Source organism: Melitaea cinxia, chromosome 7 (assembly GCF_905220565.1).
Source record: "Melitaea cinxia chromosome 7, ilMelCinx1.1, whole genome shotgun sequence".
Classification (NCBI taxonomy): Eukaryota; Metazoa; Arthropoda; class Insecta; order Lepidoptera; family Nymphalidae; genus Melitaea; species Melitaea cinxia.
In genome coordinates, this window is record NC_059400.1 from 7,009,711 (window position 1) to 7,030,480 (window position 20,770).

A 20,770-nucleotide genomic window follows, 5' to 3' on the forward strand; every position below is an offset into this window, starting at 1 on the left:
TAGCTTGTATCGTGATCTTTCATCTACATGTAGCCGTATATTTTAGTATTCTTTAAAATTCATGTCAGACGAGAGAGGTGTAAAATGTATTATGTAGTAGGTTTAGTAGGCTCACTAAAAAAACTTTTCCCCTTTGAATTCCTTTCTCTTAATATGTTTCCACTACAAATCACACACACGTTGTATACATTCAACTAGCGTACATACGAAACTTCTATGTACCCATCTCAATCATACGTCACATACAATACTTTGTAGTGATTTTATGTAATGTTAATGTTGTAGTAAACGTTTACTACTGTTTTATGTAGTTGTTGTGTTATGTCGATGTAAGAGCGAAGCACCGTCTTGTACATATGTCGGCAACTACAGTGGTAGGGGTACGTCGGCTTAATGGTTTACAGCCACCAGATGCATGACGATCGATGGTCTTCACACGTCACGTATTTATGTTTTAAAATACTACCAATTACAATGAAACGTCATGAAACGTCACTCAATATAACCAATTACAGTGAAGCGTCACTCAACCGGTGTGGGCAGTGCGCACTGCGCACCGCACCACGTGACCGCGCAATCGATAGCAGTGACCAATGATATATAGGCAGTGACGTACAGCGGCGTTAACGCAAACGAAAAGTCATGACATTATGGTGCTAATCTCTCACCATTGAAGTTAAGGTTAAAGATCGTTTATTTCTCAAAAGAATACAATTCACTCACATGAGAAATTACAAACACTAAAATTTAACAAAAATATTACATGTTGGGTACATCGCATCACAATATATTAACAATTTATAGTCGAGACAAGAAATTAACAGTATGTAGGGTAGGCTTAAAACATATATACACAAGTTAACAGAATATGCGCAACTGGAAGTGTCATTGTTAAGGTGTTATTTTATGTTTCATTATATTATAGTAAAAATTAGTACACGTATTTATTTTTATTTATTTGTTAATTTATTTATTCATTTTTTTTTTAAAGTGAAAACGTATGATTTTTTTTTCTTTATTATATGTATATAATTTTAGTATTTTTTTTTTATTATAAGTAACAAAAAAAATATGCTATTATTATTATGTTTTTTTTTTCTTGCTAAATTCCATTAACCGTAGTTTAGTTTTAATTTAATGACATTCATGTAGTTTAAATGTTATGAAATTGAAATATTAGTGCTTAGTTGATCCTGACTATACTATTCGATTTTTTACATAACTTTTGAGTAATTTCTTGAAAGTAAAAAGCGATTTAGCTCCCTTAACGTCGTTTGGCAGTTTATTGTACAGTTGGGTACCTTCGAACATTACACATCTCTTCCCATAGTTAGTGCGTGGTTTGTAGAGTATAATATCATTGGCAGATCTTAGTTTCATTTTTTGTATTTCTTGTTTTTTTGTAAAAGTTATTTTAGAGTGTAAATCCTTGTTTAATATTTTACGTATCAATAAGCAATTATAATAAACATAAGTTTGATGAACATTCATAAGACCAGTTTCCTTGTAAATTTTTTGGTTGGAGGTGAAGAAATTATATTTAAATAAAATTTTTATTAATTTATGTTGTGCTACTTGTAAAGGCTCTAAATTTGTTTTTGCCGCGGAGCCCCAGATTTCAACCAAATAATCTATCTGTGGCTTAATAAGAGAATTATATATAATGTAACGTACATCATGTGGCAAACATCGGACGATGCTTTTTATAGCTCCCATTAAAGAAGTTAATTTAGATTTTATTTTATGGATATGTGGTTTCCATGTCAATTTACTATCCAATATTAATCCTAAATATTTTTCCTGGTCAACTTTTGTTATTTCTTGATTATTTATTGTTAACGATACCTTTTGAGATATTTTTTTATTTTTTGGAGCAAATACGATATATTTAGTTTTTGAGATGTTTACTGTAAGCAAGTTAGATTGGAACCAAATATTCAAGATATCCAAATCGTCCTGAGCATCCTTTACAATAGTTTCTAAGTTATTTCCATAGTAAAATAAGCTAGTATCATCTGCATATAACGAGATATCGCCGCGAAGATTTAAAGTATGGATATTGTTTATATATATAAGAAAGAGCAAAGGACCCAAAATCGAGCCTTGGGGAACGCCGCAAGTAATGACTCGTGGATCACTCTGTGTCTCTCCCATTTTAACTACCTGATATCTATTTGTAAGATAGGATTTTATCATTTTAAGCACTGATCCCGCGATGCCAATAGATTGTAGCTTTTTCAAAAGAATTTCGTGGCTCACAGTATCGAACGCCTTTTTCAGGTCAATAAATATTCCCAATGCTACCTGCTTCCTATCGATATTCAGTTTAATCTTTGTTACAACGTCTATAGTTGCTGATAAAGTGTTACGTCTTGGTCGAAACCCGTACTGTTTATCATAAAAGAAATTTTGTGAATTTAGAAAAGATTCTAGTCGCATATATATTATTTTTTCAAAAACTTTGGACAAAACAGGAAGTACTGATATGGGACGATAATTACCTGGATCTGACTTGTTGCCTGATTTATAGATAGGAGTAACTTTAGCTATTTTTAGAGTATCGGGGAAAATTCCTTCATCTAAGCATTTGTTTATACAGATAGTAAGTACATCTAATATAAAGAAGAAGAAGTTAGACTTAGTTTCCTGACCTGTATATGACACACGCATTAACATGCCTAAAAGGAGACTCCAATCATTGGTCTTGTTTAAAAACAATTGTTTAATAAAAACTGTTATGAATTATTGTTATTATTACTATTTTCTTCTTTTTAAATCTCTACTAGTCGGGTAGTAGTAAAGTTGTCCGCGAACACACATAAATAATTGTGTTGTGCGCAAACGAAAAAAAAACCGACTTCAATTACATCGACAAGTAATACAACGTAAGTGGACGAAAAACGCACTAGTCGTCACTACGATTTTCGAGGGTTTCCTTCGATTTCTCTAGGCTTCCATCATCAGATCCTGGTATTTCCTTATCATGGTACCACACTTGGGATGTCTCCTTTCCAATAAAAAAAAGAATTATCAAAATCGGTTCATAAACGACGAAGTTATCCCCGAACATACATAAAAAAATATATACACGGTATGTATATATACGGTCGAATTGAGTAACGGTTAAAAAGAAACTAAAAGTGCATTATTCGGTGTAGGACTATATAAATGATAAAAATGTGTGCACTTAGTGATGCTGTATTTCATGCAAGATATTACAAAATTTGTATAAAAACACAGTTTATATATATATATATATGTTTTAAAGAGTAACTGCGGAGTTTCTTGTCAGTTTTTTTATACACACGGTCATATATACGTTCGAATTGAGTAACCTCCTCCTTTTTTTGATGTCGATTAAAAATATATATACGGTTGAATAGAGTGACCTCCACCTTTTTTGATATCGCTTAAAAATAGTAGTAGTAGTAGTAGCCTATGCTCATCAGTGGGATATTACAAGGCTGAAGCGTAATAATGGTATTTTTGTTGGATACTGTATAGACTGACTTTTATTTAATTTGTTTTTTTCTTTTCAGGATGTACCAGTGAAAGAATTAGAAAACTTGAAAATGGGTAAGTTTTGTAATATTTAATAAATACAAATGGTGTATCTTAGTAGCTTGTGTCTATTCCAAGACCTATAAACAAATATTGCATCACTCTGACATAATAAGAAAAGGTCATTTTAAAATTTTCATTACTTTGTTTTTACTTGGTTTTAAGGAACACTGCCATTTTGGTGTTTATGGTGGCATATTAGACTCAACAAGCCATATAGATACGTGGCCTTTACGAGTGTTCGCTCTATAAAGTTTTATCGATATCACACAAAAGCTCGATAAACGAGATATCTTCATCGATTTAAACTACATTTCCTGATAAGAGTCAACTAGTGTTATTACTTATGAAAATGTTATTATCATAATAAAATAATAATTATTTACTTTATTATTCATTCGCTTATAACTTTGACAAGGAAAATAAAAAAAAGTTCAGTTATTACTCTTTGGAATCGGTACTTTATCCGTGACTTTTACTGCGTAACTACTTATGAAGATTATTAAATAATTTTAGTAGATTATACATTATTAACTTATTTTTTTTATTGATATGATAGCAGTCTACATGTGTTATTACTACCTAGGTTATAATATCGATTCGTATATCGCAGTTAAATGGAAAGACGCTAGTTTAATAACACATTGTATATAATTATGTATCTATATGATTATAACAACACTGTGTCTGTGTTATTAAAGGAGCATAAATATTGTATAAATACTAAAGTGATACATATATATAAATACATGTATTTAATCTAAGCGATATTTCAACAATAAAACAAAATGTTTCGTAATACAAGAATGGCTTCAAAATTTTAGTTTTATTTACTATTTAATGAGTTTTATTTACGTTCTTAATTCCACATACATGTTTGTTTAATTAAGAAGGTTTAATGAACGCGGGAATCAAAATATTCCCAGCAGGATTCTGTTATTTACAATCAATGTGAATGAACAAGACAAGGGATAAACACGCTTCCAAGTTCATTTGGGTTGTAGATTTATCATGTTTACAAAAGATATTTACTAAACCTCTATTTATTATTACAAAATAAATTTAATGTTTAATGAAACCGAAAAGATATGTGCGTACTCGCATTCAGGAATTTCCAAAATATATTATTTATGCAGTCGAAACGATATGCATATCAAATCATTATATTTTTTCATTAATGAACTAATTAATCACTAGAACCAATTGCTAGTAATAATATTCCATTTTAGGTCATGAACATTACTTAATAACGTGATCCTAATTTTTTTAAAAGTATCTAAATGTTAACCGCTGTTACATGTTTTTACTTTTTAAATTGGCACATTTTTTGAAATGGTGTAACACTTTTTTTAATAACTAATTAAAGGCCTGAAAATTAAATTTTACTCTACTAGCGTAAGAAATGAGTTTGCTCGCAAACGTAAATAAACCGATTTCAATTTACTTCAACAAGTAATACAACGTAGTACGAATAAATAATCTATTAAATTAGAAATAACTCAAATAGTATGCGTCACATCTCGATAAAATTGAAATGGGACAAAATGATTCGCTTAAAGAAAAAATCATAAAAATCTGTACACCCGGGAAAAAGTTAAGAGGTAACATGTACAAAAACATACACATAAAAATACAGTCGAATTGAGAACTTCCTCCTTTTTTGGAAGTCAGTCAAAAACAACTTATTTCTTATACAAATGTTCATAGCCCATTTTCCTATTTAAAGTCAAAATTCTATAAAAAAATCTATTTTACGTGTAGCTTTACGAAAAGTTCTTAAAGGTCAAATTTTTCATGTCACTACAGTTACAGGCAGATATTGCAACAGTAGCAGATTGTTGTCTACCTCCTTATAATTTATTTATTTTGTAATACTACAACGTAATAATACGCTGTATTTTTATAACAATAAAATAGTTATTAATTAGAAGGTCTAAAGAGGATTAAACCGGTAAACATTTAATACCGATTAATATTTGTTCGTCTTAATCAAATTGCGAATTTGCGTGCGTGGACCATTTGCGTGCGTGGACCATTTGAAGTATTATGTTCTTTATTTTGACAAAGTTTCATTACGATTGTTTTGTAACCGATCGAAATATTAATCTGTAATTTGTGGTACTTTCCATTTCGTTTTGTTGTTTAATTAAATGTAAAAATAAACATTTCATTACTTTAAGTAATGGAGTCGATTTTTTGTTTTTTATTAATACTTAATTTAAATAAAGAAAAATCTGAGATTGTTTCCTTAATAAGTGGTAATGGTTTGTTACTAGTTTCGGACAAATGCGTGAAGAAGGAGAGATAGATATAATTTGGTTTAAGTATTTGTTTGAAAGTCTAATAATATTTGAATATTTTGCAGTCACAGTAATATTACACGCGTACTTAAGTGTTCGTAATAAAAACGACAAAAACATGGGCGCAACGGTCACAGCACTGGTGGCTGTTGCGCTGGTGGTTGCGGGTTCGATCACCGCACCGTTTTGCCGTGGCCTGGGTGATTGTGCAGTCCTTGTGGGTCTCCCGACCGTACCTTGGAGAGCACGTTAAGCTATCGGTCCCGGTTGTTATCATGTACATCTGATTGTCATCGTTACTCATAGTAGGAAATATATCCGCCAACCCGCATTGGAGCAGCGTGGTGGGATTAAGCTCTGATCCTTCTACTACATGGGGAAAGAGGCCTATTCCCAGCAGTGGGATATTGCAGGCTGAAGCGACTTAAGTGTCAAAATGAGAATCCCTTTTTAGCGATTAAAACACAAAAAGAGAGATTTTCTATATAGAAAACCTGTCTTGAAAAAAAGAATTAGCATATGCTAATCTCCACAAATTTTAACCTACATACATGCTGTGATAGAACTTGTTTTTCTACAATTTCTTTCTCTTAGACTTATACGTGAGCCACACTCACAAATGATTTAAAGCAAAATGTAGCTGTACCGTCAACTATTAATCCACCATACCTTATTGTGACACACGAGGACTGGCAGACGGAATGCGAGCAATAAGGCTTTGTTGAAAGGCATTGATTACGGAATCCACAAATCGAGAACAGTACAAACCTCGCTTAAATTACTTTTTCAACAAGATTAAGCCTTTATATTAATTCTTAAAATTTAAACTAACAAATGAAAATTAGTTAACCAATAATAAAACTGTGACATACGACAGTTAAAAGGTTTTACTTACTCACTTTAGGGCTTCACTGATTTTAATGACTAACGTCCATTACCACAGTGACTAGGACATCAAAATAGACCATTAAATATTGTAAAAAATGCATTGAGTGGCTACACTCACGTGAAGTCTTGCCTAATGCCATTAGGTTTTCTTTAAGGCTAGCAATAAAGTAACATTATTTAACAACTAATTACGCGCAGTCACGTACGAGTGAAAACCAAACTGCGAGAAAAAAAGAAATGGTAAGCCATGCCACATTTCTACATAGTTTCTACGCCCATAATAATTTGGTAAGATCCTAAACATTTTATTTTTTTCACTAGAAACTCATTCTCAATTATTATATTTATTTGTGGAGTATATGGAATAACACGGGTGTCCATCTTATTAATATCAGTGAAAATTAAAATAATTTTAGTTACTGTTAGTAAATGGCTTTGCGATTTCAACCTCTATCTGGATACTCATTGGTTGACACAAAGACTCATGCTTCTTCTATAACCTTAGGACAAGCAATAAATACTCGTAGATGTGCGAAATGGAAAATGCCCTAATCATCAATAATAAAATTTAATATAAGTAGTTGGTCGGTAAACAAGCGCACGGCTCACCTAAGCGATTACCGTAGCCTATAGACGCCGAAAATACTACAAGCATCGCAAGCGCGTTGTCAACCCTACCTCCAATCCTCCCCAGGAGCTCTGGTCAACTTACTCACCACAGGAACACAATACTGCTTGAGAGCAATACTATTTAGCTGTGATCTTCTGTAAGGTTGAGTTACTTCCCCATTCGAGCTGCTCCAGATTTTGAGCAGGACATTTCCTGCTATGCCCTACCTCCTTTTTTCTTCAATTTGTTTTATTTAATTTTTTTATATTTGCAACGGACTATAAATTCATTCAAACTACTAAATAGCACATAGTAAATAATACATACTACTAAATACTATAATTACTATATTGATATTGATCAATACAAGGAAGTGTTTGATTAAGACAAGCATGGAATAAATAAGAAAACGATATAACGAACCCCCTACCTCAGTAAAAATACAGTAAAGTATATGAATGCTCACGATACATGATAGATACATATAAAAAATGTAAACATTTTTTATAACGTTTGTACGCTTTGATGTTCTTTCAATAAGCTCTACAAGGTTTGTTATGAATGAACATTTTTATTTTATTCTAAATTGAGAACAAAACACCTTAGATCGATACACGATACGTCACTCCCAAATTATGTTCACAGATATACGACATTACACGTTTTATCGACTATAATTATATATTTATTTCACATTAGTTGGATTTTATTTCAAAAAGAACGTTATAATGATATTCAAAACAAAAATATAGGTATATATTACATAGTCGCTCTCGGCGAACACAAAACAAGCTATGAAATATAAATACTAATTTAAAACTAGACAGGTTAATGCTCCTTTAATTCTATATATATATATATATCTGTAATATTTTTTTTAAATTTACATATTATACTAAACTTTATCGTCTTTTTTTACCACGAATGTCATAAGAATATTTACACAAACCATAATGTAACATATGCAATTACATTAGTCGAGAGCCATATAAGTCATTTGCGACCAAAACTTAATTATGTATTCTCGCTTGCTCAATCAAATCAATATTTTATTTTGTTGACAACCAAGTTAACGGAGTCGAAAACGCATCTGCTCGTGTAGTATTGATTTTCGTTTGAATAAGTTACGGGTAAGAATCGTCTTTTTAATGAGCTTTATATTCGATAGGATATTCAATCGGAAACTTTTTTTGCCATAAATTTAACAATTAATGTAGTTGACTTAAATAATTTATGGATGTAACAACAACAATTAATAATTATTTTTGCTCGCAAACGAAAGAACCGACTCCAATTACATCGACAAGTAATACAACGTAAGTAGACAAGAAAATCAACAAACGCACTAGTCATCACTACGATTTTAGTGGGTTTCCCTCGATTTCTCGGAGATTCCATCACCAGATCCTGGTTTCTTTATCATGCTACCTAACTTGGAATATCTCCTTTCCAACAAAAAAAGAATTATCAAAATCGGTTCATAAGTGTCGAAGTTATCCCCGAACATACATATATATATATATTTATATAATGGGTCGAACTAAGTAACCTCTACTTTTTTTGAAATCGGTTGAAAAGAAACTAAAAGCGTATTATTCGGTGCAGGACTTCATAAATGATAAAAATGTGTGTACTTAGTGATGCTGTATTTCATGCAAGATATCACAAAATTTGTATAAAAACACAGTTTATATTTTAAGGAGTAACTGCGGAGTTTGTTGCCTGTTCTTTTATGCTAAGTCTGCATTCCAAACCGCACGACAAATCCTGGACTAAATATTTTAATTATAAAAAAAAGCCAAACAAAAATATATTTAATTGAAAATTGCAATATCAAAATAATAAGAAAATTTAATCCGACTTGACAGTATGAAACGTATAGAATGTGCAGCCTTTGGGTTGTCTATTATTTACCTAGTCGAACTACTGAATTACCAGATATAAACAGGTATCTCGATGCCAGTTATCTTCTAACACGTGGTTCAATAAGTCCCGAGACTAAGTACTAAAAAAAGGTCTTTTTTATAAAATTAATTTTTATTCATCAACATAGTCTCCTCCAAGAGCGATACAGTCCCTCGAACGCTTTTCTAACTTTTCTATCCCATGTGTGTAGAACGATTTGTCTTTGGCTTCAAAGTAAGCCTCCGTTGCTGCGATAACTTCACTATTTGAGTCAAATTTCTTACCCTGAAGCATTTTTTTGAGGTCTGCAAACAGCCAGTAATCGCTGGGGGCCAAGTCTGGCGAATAAGGGGGATGAGGAAGCAATTCGAAGCCCAATTCGTTAATTTTGGCCATCGTTCTCACGGACTTGTGACAAGGCGCGTTGTCCTGGTGAAACACCACTTTCTTTTTGTTCATGTGAGGCCGTTTATCCGCAATTTCGTACTTCAATCGCTCCAATAAGCACATGTAATAGTCACTATTTATATTTTGCCCCTTTTCAAGGTAGTCGATGAAAAGTATTCCATGCGCATCCCAAAATATAGACGCCATAACCTTACCGGCCGATTTCTGAGTCTTTGGACGCTTCGGGCGGCTTTCACCAGCCGCTCTCCACTTCGCTGCCTGCCGATTGGATTCCGGAGTGAAATGGTATATCCAGGTTTCATCCATTGTTACATACCGACGTAAAAAATCCTTTTTATTATGATTCATCAGCGCCAAACATCACTCTGAATCATTGATACGTTGTTCCTTTTGATTAGTTGTAAGCAAACGCGGCACCCACTTAGAAAAAAGCTTTTTCATGGCCAAATTTTTATGTAAAATAGTGAAAACACTACCAGCTGAAATCTTCACTATCTCGGCTATCTCTCGCACTTTTACCTTCCGATCTTCCAATACGATTTTGAGGACTTGGTTAATATTTTGTTGAGTCACTGCTTCATTTGGACCGCGCGTGGATGCGACCGCGTTTGAAGTCGGCATACCACCGACAAATGGTTGCTTTAGAGGGAGCTGATCCTGCATAACATTTTATAAGCCATTGCTGTGCTTCAACGGTATTTTTTCCCATTAAAAAACAATGTTTTATAAACACGCGAAACTCGTTTTTTTCCATTGTATCGAAATTACAACCGTAGCGTCGCTTAAATGTTTCAAAATCAATAATTTTATTGTTCCATTTTTAAAAATTTGACACATATTCTTGTATTGATAGCCAGTACTTTTTAAAAATCAAAAGAGTTTTTAATATATGCGCCATTTCCAGGTTAGTCTCGGGACTTACTGAACGATCTAGTAAATTTTATACATTTTATACCATCAAGTCAGATTAAATTTTCTTATTATCTTGATGTTGCAATTTTCAATTTTTTTTAAACATTTAAAAATAGTCAGTCCAGGATTTTTTTAAGCAACCCATTGTTAATATATTATCTAACATACTAAATTAATTATAAAGTATGTTTCATTCTATTATCAGCTCGATGAAGATCGACTTAGGTTCGGATCTTAGACCACATTACATTATGTTACTCCTCAAACATGTCGGTTTTTTTCTAAGTTTTACCTTTTAAAGACACATTTGGTACTAAACGCTAACGGCAACAGCCATTAAAAAAATATTTTTGTTATGCATTGTTACATGTTATATCCAATGTGCCATCAGCCCATCACACATGCAATTATGTAAAAAAAGTAGGTTAATTTTGTTTTACAAGAGAATAACGCAAAACATAAAATAGAATACATGTTGTATTTTTATCCTCCTCTTTAGTTAACTGCTTACAGTTTTATATTTTTTATATATTATGTACCTATATTTTTGACGTCATCCATACTAAGAACAATAAACATTAATAATAATATTAATATATTTTTTATTATATACCAAAATATAAACAAACAGTAGTGACTAAAAAAAAGATGTACAAAACGATCTTATCGCTGAAGAGCGATTCATTGAATAAATAATATTTTATTTTCAATAAGATATTTCTTTTTTATATAAAAATGTTAGTATATAATAAAAAAACCCGAGAATATGAAATGTACTGTTTATTACAGTGGTTCATTACTTTGTACCGAAAATTCGTTGTTATTTAATTTGTTATTATAATATTGTTTTGCAGAAGACGGAAGCAAGGAAATTGTTCCCGGAATGAAAAGCGAACACGTCGAATTTCATCGACTTGGTAAGTGTTTAATTTTATTATATTAATCACAGCGATTCTAAAGAAGTTTCTCTTCAAAAACTGTATGTGCAATTCACACACGGCAGAAGGAAACTTCTGAATGTCATAGGAAGGTAGGCCGTTGCAATTTGTTCTATCTAGTCTCTTGAAAAAGGTCGTAAACGCCATGCAAAGCCCTTCGCTTACAGCTTTTGGGCGGTAATGTGATCTATCTCATTCTCTTTTACTTATACATTTTTAATTACTTATACATTTACTTATACATTTTATTTTTCAATGTGTTTACTTCTTTATCGTGACATATTTTCGCTTCATTGACTTTCAAATCATAACGGTTTGAAACTCAATGAAACGAAATTGCAATTCAATAAAAACTATAAAATGGGCTGCACAATTTTTAATGTGCACAATATTTCAAATATACTATAGTTGGATAATTTAACATACATAATATACAAGCGCAAACGCCCAGACCACGGCAAACATTTGATGGCCAATACAAATGTAATAAAATGTAAGTGTTATATGCTGGGATCGAATCGCCAACACAACAGCCATAAGCCAGTGCTGTGGCCACTGTGCTTTTGCATAGTAAACAAAAATAATACTAAAAGGGTCCAGTAGATATGATGTTACTTACCTTAATATTAGACTTCAAATCGCAGCAAGTTGAAATATAAACAATAAATACCTATCAATTAATTTTTTCATGGACTTAACAATATTATCGGAAATCTAATATGGCGCCCTAGTTACAAGGTCTAGTTTAGTGAATGTAAGGCAATTTACCGAATATATCTAAAGAACAACGTAAATTTTAGTAAAAATAACACGTAAATGATTTTATTTATTACATACAGTTAGTAGTTTGTTTAGTAAATGTATATGAAACTCTCTTTTTCACAATTTTTCATCTCTTGTTGGCTTCAAATAATATCTAAAATGTTTAAACTGATTTTGACAGGAACAGTGGCTGATTTTAAAAATGTAAGACAAATTTAAAAAAAGAATTATTTTTTCGAAAAATAAAGGACATGGTCATAAATTTTTTAATAAAACTTTAGTACACAGACGAAATCACAGTAGCCTGCTAATTTATAAAAATATCATACACGCACATATATATATGTATTTCATGTTTGGTACACTCCTTACGTTTATATAACATACATATGTATAAGTATAGCAAGAATAAATTTACAGATTCGGTACAAAGGAACGGTGAATTAGTGTCACGATTAGAGCAACACGCTTCAGCTGATGCTACAGGAAATGAGAAGCCACACGTTCACGCTCAGACCCAACTGGATTTGCCTGCGCAAGACGTGCACAAAGTAGTTGTGCAAGACGGGACCCACATCAGTGTAATGGACGCCACAACCGCCACTACTCTAGCACCAGAGGAACAAACTACTAAAGTAGAATTATCTTAAAATATTTTAAAGAACTTTAAGATAATTAACAAACAAAAATTTAGCTTCTTTTAAAGCATTGATGAGGAGATTGATAATTGAAGAGGTGACTAAGGGATAACACAGCTCCGCTACCACCTTGAAACTTTAAAAGCTGACCGGTGGCGGGATAACCATCCAACTGCTGGCTTTGAAATACACAGGCCGTAGACGGGCAGCAGCGTCTTCGGTGCGACAAAGCCAGCCCTGCGGTCACCAACCCACCTGCCCAGCGTGGTGACTATGGGCAACAAACATGAGTTCACGTTATTTTTGGCGTAAACTTGTGGAGGCTTATGTCCAGCAGTGGACTGTATAGGCTGTAATGATGATAAGACATTATTAGAAATACTAAAAAGTGAGTACAATAGGTATTTAGTATTGAAGATGATTAACTCGTTCACAGGTATTTCATGGTGCTGCACGTTTAATTCAACCAGGATCTGGGAGTAATAATCCTCAAAATGGACACACGGCTGTACGACGAGCTTTCAACGCTGACATTACCAAAGAGATGAACCATAACGTAATTGTTTTTAAGCAAATACTCTGACACATATATATCTAAATCCGTAAAAAAATATACAGTCCAATTTTTTTTTCATTATATTAACAATATTAAAATATAAAATTTAATTCTTTTCATATTTTTTATTTTTCAGACACGTTATTTATATTCCATATTTGGTACGATCTGGAACTGCCCTTTAATTAAATATAAATTCGAAAACAATTGTTTTATGTGCTTACTAAGTAACAATGAATATGTTATAAAAATATATCTAATATATAAAAATAATAAGAATTTATTTCTTTATACTATTTATACTTCTCAGAAATTAAAACTAAAACTATCTTCGAAATTTGTGTTTATCTATAAAATCCTATAAGATTTGTTCAATTAATTTACATTAAACATTAGCACAAGCTTTCAGGCATAATAAAAGTAATTTCAGAGCTATCTTCAATTACGCTAAAAATAGAATTACGAACCGTAACCAAAGCGAACGTCGTCGTTAAATTATTTTACGAGTCTTCCAGACTGAGACTTCGTCATAACATTTTACGAGAGAGCTTGCTCACTCAATTTTTGCGAGGAATTTGTAATTTTCATTATGTAAAATCTATGCTTGCACTTGTATAAGTTATTATTAAATTTTTACTTTCGGAATATGTTATCATTTTAGTAACTGATATTTAAGCTTATTGAAATATTTACTCGTAAATAGATAAGGATACTGGAGTAATTACATAACCAAACCTGTTCTTCCTCAAACTCTTAAAAAACCGATTTTAATAAACGCTCTGAGAAACAAATTCTTTAAAGTTTATTTTACAAGTAAAATCGAATTCGTTTTATATGACACTAGAAAAATATATAAATTTCTGAAATGTCTTTGAGAATTTCGTTTGTTTGAAATGGTAAAAGCGTTGACTTATACTTTATCAGATGGATCACTACTCGTCGTACGCGGGCGTTCAATATTCTCCGTTAGACATGGCGGAGTATGTGTTCTGGACCGGAGATGAACGAGGCGTCACGACTGCTATTGAACAGTTTCTGCAGGAAGGAATGGTTTGTATTCATATAGTTACTTCTTTTATTAAAAATAAAAACAATGATTTTTTACGCATTGTAACATCTTCGGTTTTTTTATATATACCATAGTCATGTATAGAAAAAAACGTAACACCACTTAGTCATATTTTGTAGCTTATTACCATCTTAAATAATTATATCGAATTTCCGACGCGGAAACATTTTCAATAAGGCCTGCGTATTAGTGTCACGTAGTACTAATATCTATATAATGATAAATCTAATATATGAAAAAAAACATAATATATATAAAATTCTCGTGTCGCGGTGTTTGTAGTTAATCTCCTCCGAAACGGCTTGACCGATTCTTATGAAATTTTGTGTGCATATTAGGTAGGTCTGAGAATCAAACAACATCTATTTTTCAGCTAGTATCTTATATTTATTCTTTTATCTACCTACTACATAATATGTTATTACGTACCTGTATAATTTTTTTTTACTTATTTTGTAAAAACTATTTTAATTAAAATTTAAAAACATGCAGATGACTAAAGAAGAGGCCATAGCGTTTCTACAAGAGATCAAGTTCAACATCGATTACCTCCGAGCCCACTACACACAAAACCTGAAGGCATCTGAAGAGAACGCACAACAAGAAAAACTTAGAAACTTGATATTGGAGCAAAATGCTAAGGTAACTATTTTTTATTTGGCTTCAGTGACTGTCAAAAAGTGACCTGAGGCGCTAAGACGTGGTCTTTTACTGTTAGCCTTTTCTATAGGCTCAAGGTCGCTCAGCGAGCGATGGATAGATGCAATGCTTTCTATTTCTCTACTCGAAAGAATCTGAGCAAATCCGTAGATGAATGAAAGTCACCGGCATAGCTCTCAAAATCTGCAAACTAAAGCAGGCCAGATAGCTAAGAGAATCGACAGCTAATGGGGAAGAAAGGTCCTCGAATGGGAACCATATCTCGGCAGGAGTACAGGCCGCCCTCCAACCAGGTGGACTGACGTACTGAAGAAGTCAGCGGGAAACCGATGGATTCAGAGGGCGCAGGATTAGACGGAGTGGTGAACATTAGGGGAGGCCTATGTCCAGCAGTGGACTTTTAAAGGCTGACGGAAGGATGTATAACGTTTTATAACCTAGGATATAAACGTTTAAGCAGACTTTTATTTCATAATTCACTATAAACACATTATTACGTTATATATATCTATATACAAATAAATAAAATTGGCGTGTCTGTTTGTAATATTAAAATAACCACTTTTTACTAAACGCATATGGATGCATACACGGTACATATCCCAAAATAACATTTTTTACAATTTTTGTCTGTCTGTCTGTCTTTCTGTTTGTTCCGGCCAAACTCTGAAACGGTTCGACCGATTTTGATGGGACTATCCGATGTAATAAGGAGCAAATTAAGCTACTTTTATTTTAGAAATTTATTTATAACTCTGCGAATTCCACGCGGCCAATGTCGCGGGCACGGCTAGTATTTAAATATATGTATAATTGTGTCCGCTGGTCTAAATTACTGTTTGACCCAGATATAACACATACTGTTAATCCAACTCAACCCGTCAGTGACCCGATGTAATACGTAGTCCGTCTACGCGCGTCACTTTAGAGTTCGATGTGACGTTAATAATTAATTTCTGAACACATGGTTACGTATGCGTTTAAGTTTAGCACGTAATTAATCATCACGGATCGTTTATTTTGTCTTTGTGAAAAATCAATACATATAATAAAAATGTAGTGGATCGCTGTCTGTACATATAAGATATATGAAAAAAAAAATGTTATTGGGATCTTTATCAACGCAAATAGCACCCAACACAATGATTGTCAGAATTTTCGGCTGTGTGTCTGTTTGTCTGTGCGTTTGTGCACGCTAATCTCAGAAATGGTTTATCCGATTTAGATGTGGTTTTTACATATATATTGTGGCAAGCTTAGCTTAACATTTAATGTTATTTCATGTTAATAGGTTCATAAATAAAAAAGGTATCCTAATTTAAAGAATCACGTTGAACATGTAAAGTCCCTATTCCACGCGGACGAAGTAGCAAGCACAGCTAGTATTTAAATATATTTCTCGCTAAACAAATAGATAAACACGAACATTCTAAATAAAAATATTTATTTACACTGTAATTAGTTACGTGGTCGCGCATAAGTATCTAGGTAAATAGGTACGTAATTGCTTACAAAATAAATATTTAAATATTTTGTAAGCAATTACGTCCATGATTGTTCATGTAAATAATTTATTTATATTTATTAATATTCGTAAAGTTTATTACTACAGAATATTAACTATAGAATATACATTTTTTATAAAATCAAAATTTTATTTTCTTTCAAAACATAAGTATATCTATACAATATATTAAATTAGTAGATACGTGTGTGTCACTCTAAAGTATTTCTATATGGTTGGATAAACATATTAAAATGCTAGCTGTGCCCGCGACTTCGTGTGCGTGGAATTTAATAAAAAAGTTATTGTTCAGTTCGCAGAGTTATAAAGAAATAAATTTATGAAATAAAAGTAGCCTAAGTTACTCCTGATTAAATCAGCTATCTGTCAGTGAGAGTCCCGTCAAAATCGGCTAGAAAACAGACAGACAAAAATTGTAAAATATGTGTTTTTGGTTAATGTACCGTGTATACATCCAGATGGATTTAGTAATAATTGTGTTTGCAGGCAAACGAAAAAAAAAAACTGACTTCAATTATATCGACAAGTAATACAACGTAGGTAGACGAAAAAATAGTCAAGTAAATGCGCATTATCAAAGATTACTCCAAAAGTTGTAATCAGATCTCGATGAAATTTAAATATGACCATATGATAAACATCGGCTTTCGATTAAATTAAAAATCATCAAAATCGGTACACCCAGTAAAAAGTTATGCGGAGTTTCGAGAGTTTCCCTCGATTTCTCTGGGATCCCATCATCAGATCTAGTTTCCTTATCATGGTACCAAACTAGGGATATTTCCTTTCCAACAAAAAAAGATTTATCAAAATCGGTTCATAAACGAAGGAGTTATCCCCGAATATATATAAAAAAATATAGGTATATATACTTACAGTCGAATTGAGTAACCTCCTCCTTTTTTGAAGTCGGTCAAAAATGATATTATTTTGTACAACTTGTGCTTCGATAAAAGATTATATTATCAAGCCGGGTGGTGTCACAAGGAGGATCTTGAACTTTCAAAATGACAGCGAAATAAAATCGAATAAATATCGAAAAAAATTCGATTAAAATTCACGAGCCTCATTTTTAATCTCTTACTTTAATATCAATTCTGTATTCTCCAGGAGTACCAATACTACCAGGCACCGCAATCGTTCCCCTTCGGAGGCAGTCCGGACATCATCCGATCTATATCTGGGAAAACGTGGGACTTGAGCAACAACCTTGGCGTAATTCCCTCTCTGCCCATCACTAGTGACTTACGTCCTGAGCCCGTGAAGCGAACTTACGATCCTATGTTACAGACAAACATAATCGGTAAGACTTTTATATAATAATAACTAATTCTCAAAATTAATTCTTTAACGTACACTTTTTTCTATAACTAAGTCGGTAAACTAGCGTACCTTATTCACCTCATGCACAGAACACTGCTTGAAAGCAGTATTATTTAGCTGTGATCTTCTGTAAGGTCGAGGTACTTCCCCAGTCAGGCTGCTCCAGGTTTTGAAGATATTTCCTGCTGTGCCCTACCTCAGTTTAACATTGAAAAAGTACCCTTTTGTTTAAGTGTTACACGTAATGGTACATTTTCCTTTACTCTTAATTTTAAAATCGTGTTTACTATTACTACTGAGGGAATATTCATATCCGGAAAAAATATCGGTATCAACTCTATGATTTTATTTTTTATTTTATAAATTTTAGGTACGTTTTAACACATGCTTTTTTAAATAGAATATAGTATTTATAAATATATATATTATTTTATATTTACTTCAGAGTACCAAATGTAAATTGCGAATGGGCTGGCTGAAAAATTCCTAGCCAGGTTATATTATATTCAGCAACTACCATACAAACCAGATTTTTAGCAGATCCTATACCATCGTATTTGTAATGAAATTGCGCTCATTGTGATGTAAGATTTATTTATTAAACATGTAGCTAAAATAACTGGTATCAATGTATATCAATATCCCTGTTTATGTCTGCCAACCAAGTAGTTATCCCAGGAAAATAAAAAAACAACCCAAAGCATTTATTTTCTACTTCATACTGCATATTTATACATTTTTAATAAATTTGGCCAGGAATTTTTCAGTCAACTTGTTCACGATCTGTTATTTAATATACCTACTAAAGTAAAAAATATATATATATCAGTTAAACAGACGGGTGACTAACGACTCTACTTTGAATCTCCTACTTTATAGATCATAAAAGCTAAGTGTATGATGCTCGTCAGTACATTTAATAAAAAACTCAAATTTGGTTTGTCAAACAAAAGCAGAATACTCTTTATTAAAACTGAAGGTACATCGGAATACGACCGCGAGGCTCCCATCGTCAGCGAAGAGGAGTATGAAGAGATGATGGACAAGTTGCGAGCGGCTGACACCCTGTATACTGAGTACACGTTGGAAGAAATCATTTATCAACTGGCTAAGGTATGTTTACATTAAATATTTAGCTATAAACCATTTTAGAACGCAGTGAAGCTTGTCTGAAATTTGTATTATAAATTGATAGAATAATTGCGTGTACGTAACAGGGGTTATGAACAAATAGGTATATTTTCATATGTATCAGCTAATAAATACTGTATTAAATCTACTTTATATTTTTGTTACCCTTAATCTAATTTTAATATTTGATCATTTTACAAACAAAAAGTCACAAAAATGTAAGCAACAAGATGTTGACATATATTGTAGTCAATTTTCGTTTGTGTTATTACACTGCTTTGTTATAGTATAACACATATGTAAATATTTTGCAATATAATAATCAATTATTTTTTTATTGTAAAAACATCTATACCCAACTCAGTTGCCTAGTAGAGATCGCTATTTAGAAATAAGTTTGCTGAAAAGATTTTTTTTATTAATCCATAAATTAACTTCTACGTGTACAGTAACCTCTGGTGTAGTGGTGCGTATGCTATGTACCTATATAATTCTGTTTGCAGGCAAACGAAAAAAAAACCGACTTCAATTACATCGACAAGTAATACAACGTAGGTAGACGAAAAAATAGTCAAGTAACTACGCGTTATCAAAGATTACTCAAAAATTAGTTATCAGATCTCGATAAAATTTAAATGTGACCCAATGATAAACGTCAGCTTTCGATTAAATTAAAAATTATCAAAATTGGTACACGCAGTAAAAAGTTATACGGATTTTCGAGTTTCCCTTGATTTCTCTGGGATCCTATCATCAAATCCTGGTTTCCTTATCATGGTACGAAACTAGAGATATCTTCTTTCCAACAAAAAAAAAAAAAAGAATTATTAAAATCGGTACGTCTAGTAAAAAGTTATGTGGTAAGTATATATTGTATTAATACAACGTAGGTCAACGAAAAAAGCGTCAAGTAAAAACGCATTATTAGATATAACTCGAAAAGTAGTTGTTAGATCTCAAATAATTTTAAATGGGACCAATTGGCACACACCACCTTTCGATTAAAAAAAAATTGTCGAAATCGGTCCACCCGGTCAAAAGTTCTGATGTAACATACATAAAAAAAAAAAAAAATACAAACGAATTGAGAACCTCCTCCTTTTTTGGAAGTCGGTTAACAAAGGTAGCGTAAAGCGTAGGCTGTGTGGACCACCGCCCACGGCCTCGCGGTACAAAAGGCCTCGCGTTTCAAAGCTGAAATAAATTAAAAGAGAAGTAGGGAAAATCCGAAAGTGCACGCTACGAGTTTTTTTATAATCAAATAAAAAAAAATATATCGAAAAATTAATATATCGACATTTTTTTTAAAGTTTTTTACGTGTCCTCAGAACTTTTTACTGGGTGAATATTATTTCTTTTACCTACGTTGTATTCATATCTCATAACTTTTTACTGGGTTTGCCAATTCTGATATTTTTTTTATATTGAAAGCTAATGCTAGTCATGCGGTCCCATTTTTTCGTTTATGTACCTACTGAGTATTTTATGTTTACTTAATTTGTATTACTTGTCGATGTAGTTGAAGTTTTATTTTTTTCGTTTCCGAGCAAACACAATTATATAAACCACTACACTGTAGCGCTA

General features: G+C 32.3%; 1 protein-coding gene across 1 annotated transcript in view; it reads left to right on the forward strand.

The window, feature by feature from the left end:
• LOC123655294 overlaps positions 1-20,770 on the forward strand; it is a 59,967-nt gene that overhangs the window by 35,076 nt on the left and 4,121 nt on the right. Inside the window, exons 4-11 of the mRNA XM_045591108.1 lie at positions 3,540-3,576; positions 11,439-11,501; positions 12,705-12,919; positions 13,359-13,478; positions 14,403-14,528; positions 15,040-15,189; positions 17,843-18,035; positions 19,035-19,168. Coding sequence (XP_045447064.1) covers positions 3,540-3,576; positions 11,439-11,501; positions 12,705-12,919; positions 13,359-13,478; positions 14,403-14,528; positions 15,040-15,189; positions 17,843-18,035; positions 19,035-19,168 — 1,038 coding nt within the window. The remainder of the gene's footprint in view (positions 1-3,539; positions 3,577-11,438; positions 11,502-12,704; positions 12,920-13,358; positions 13,479-14,402; positions 14,529-15,039; positions 15,190-17,842; positions 18,036-19,034; positions 19,169-20,770) is intronic.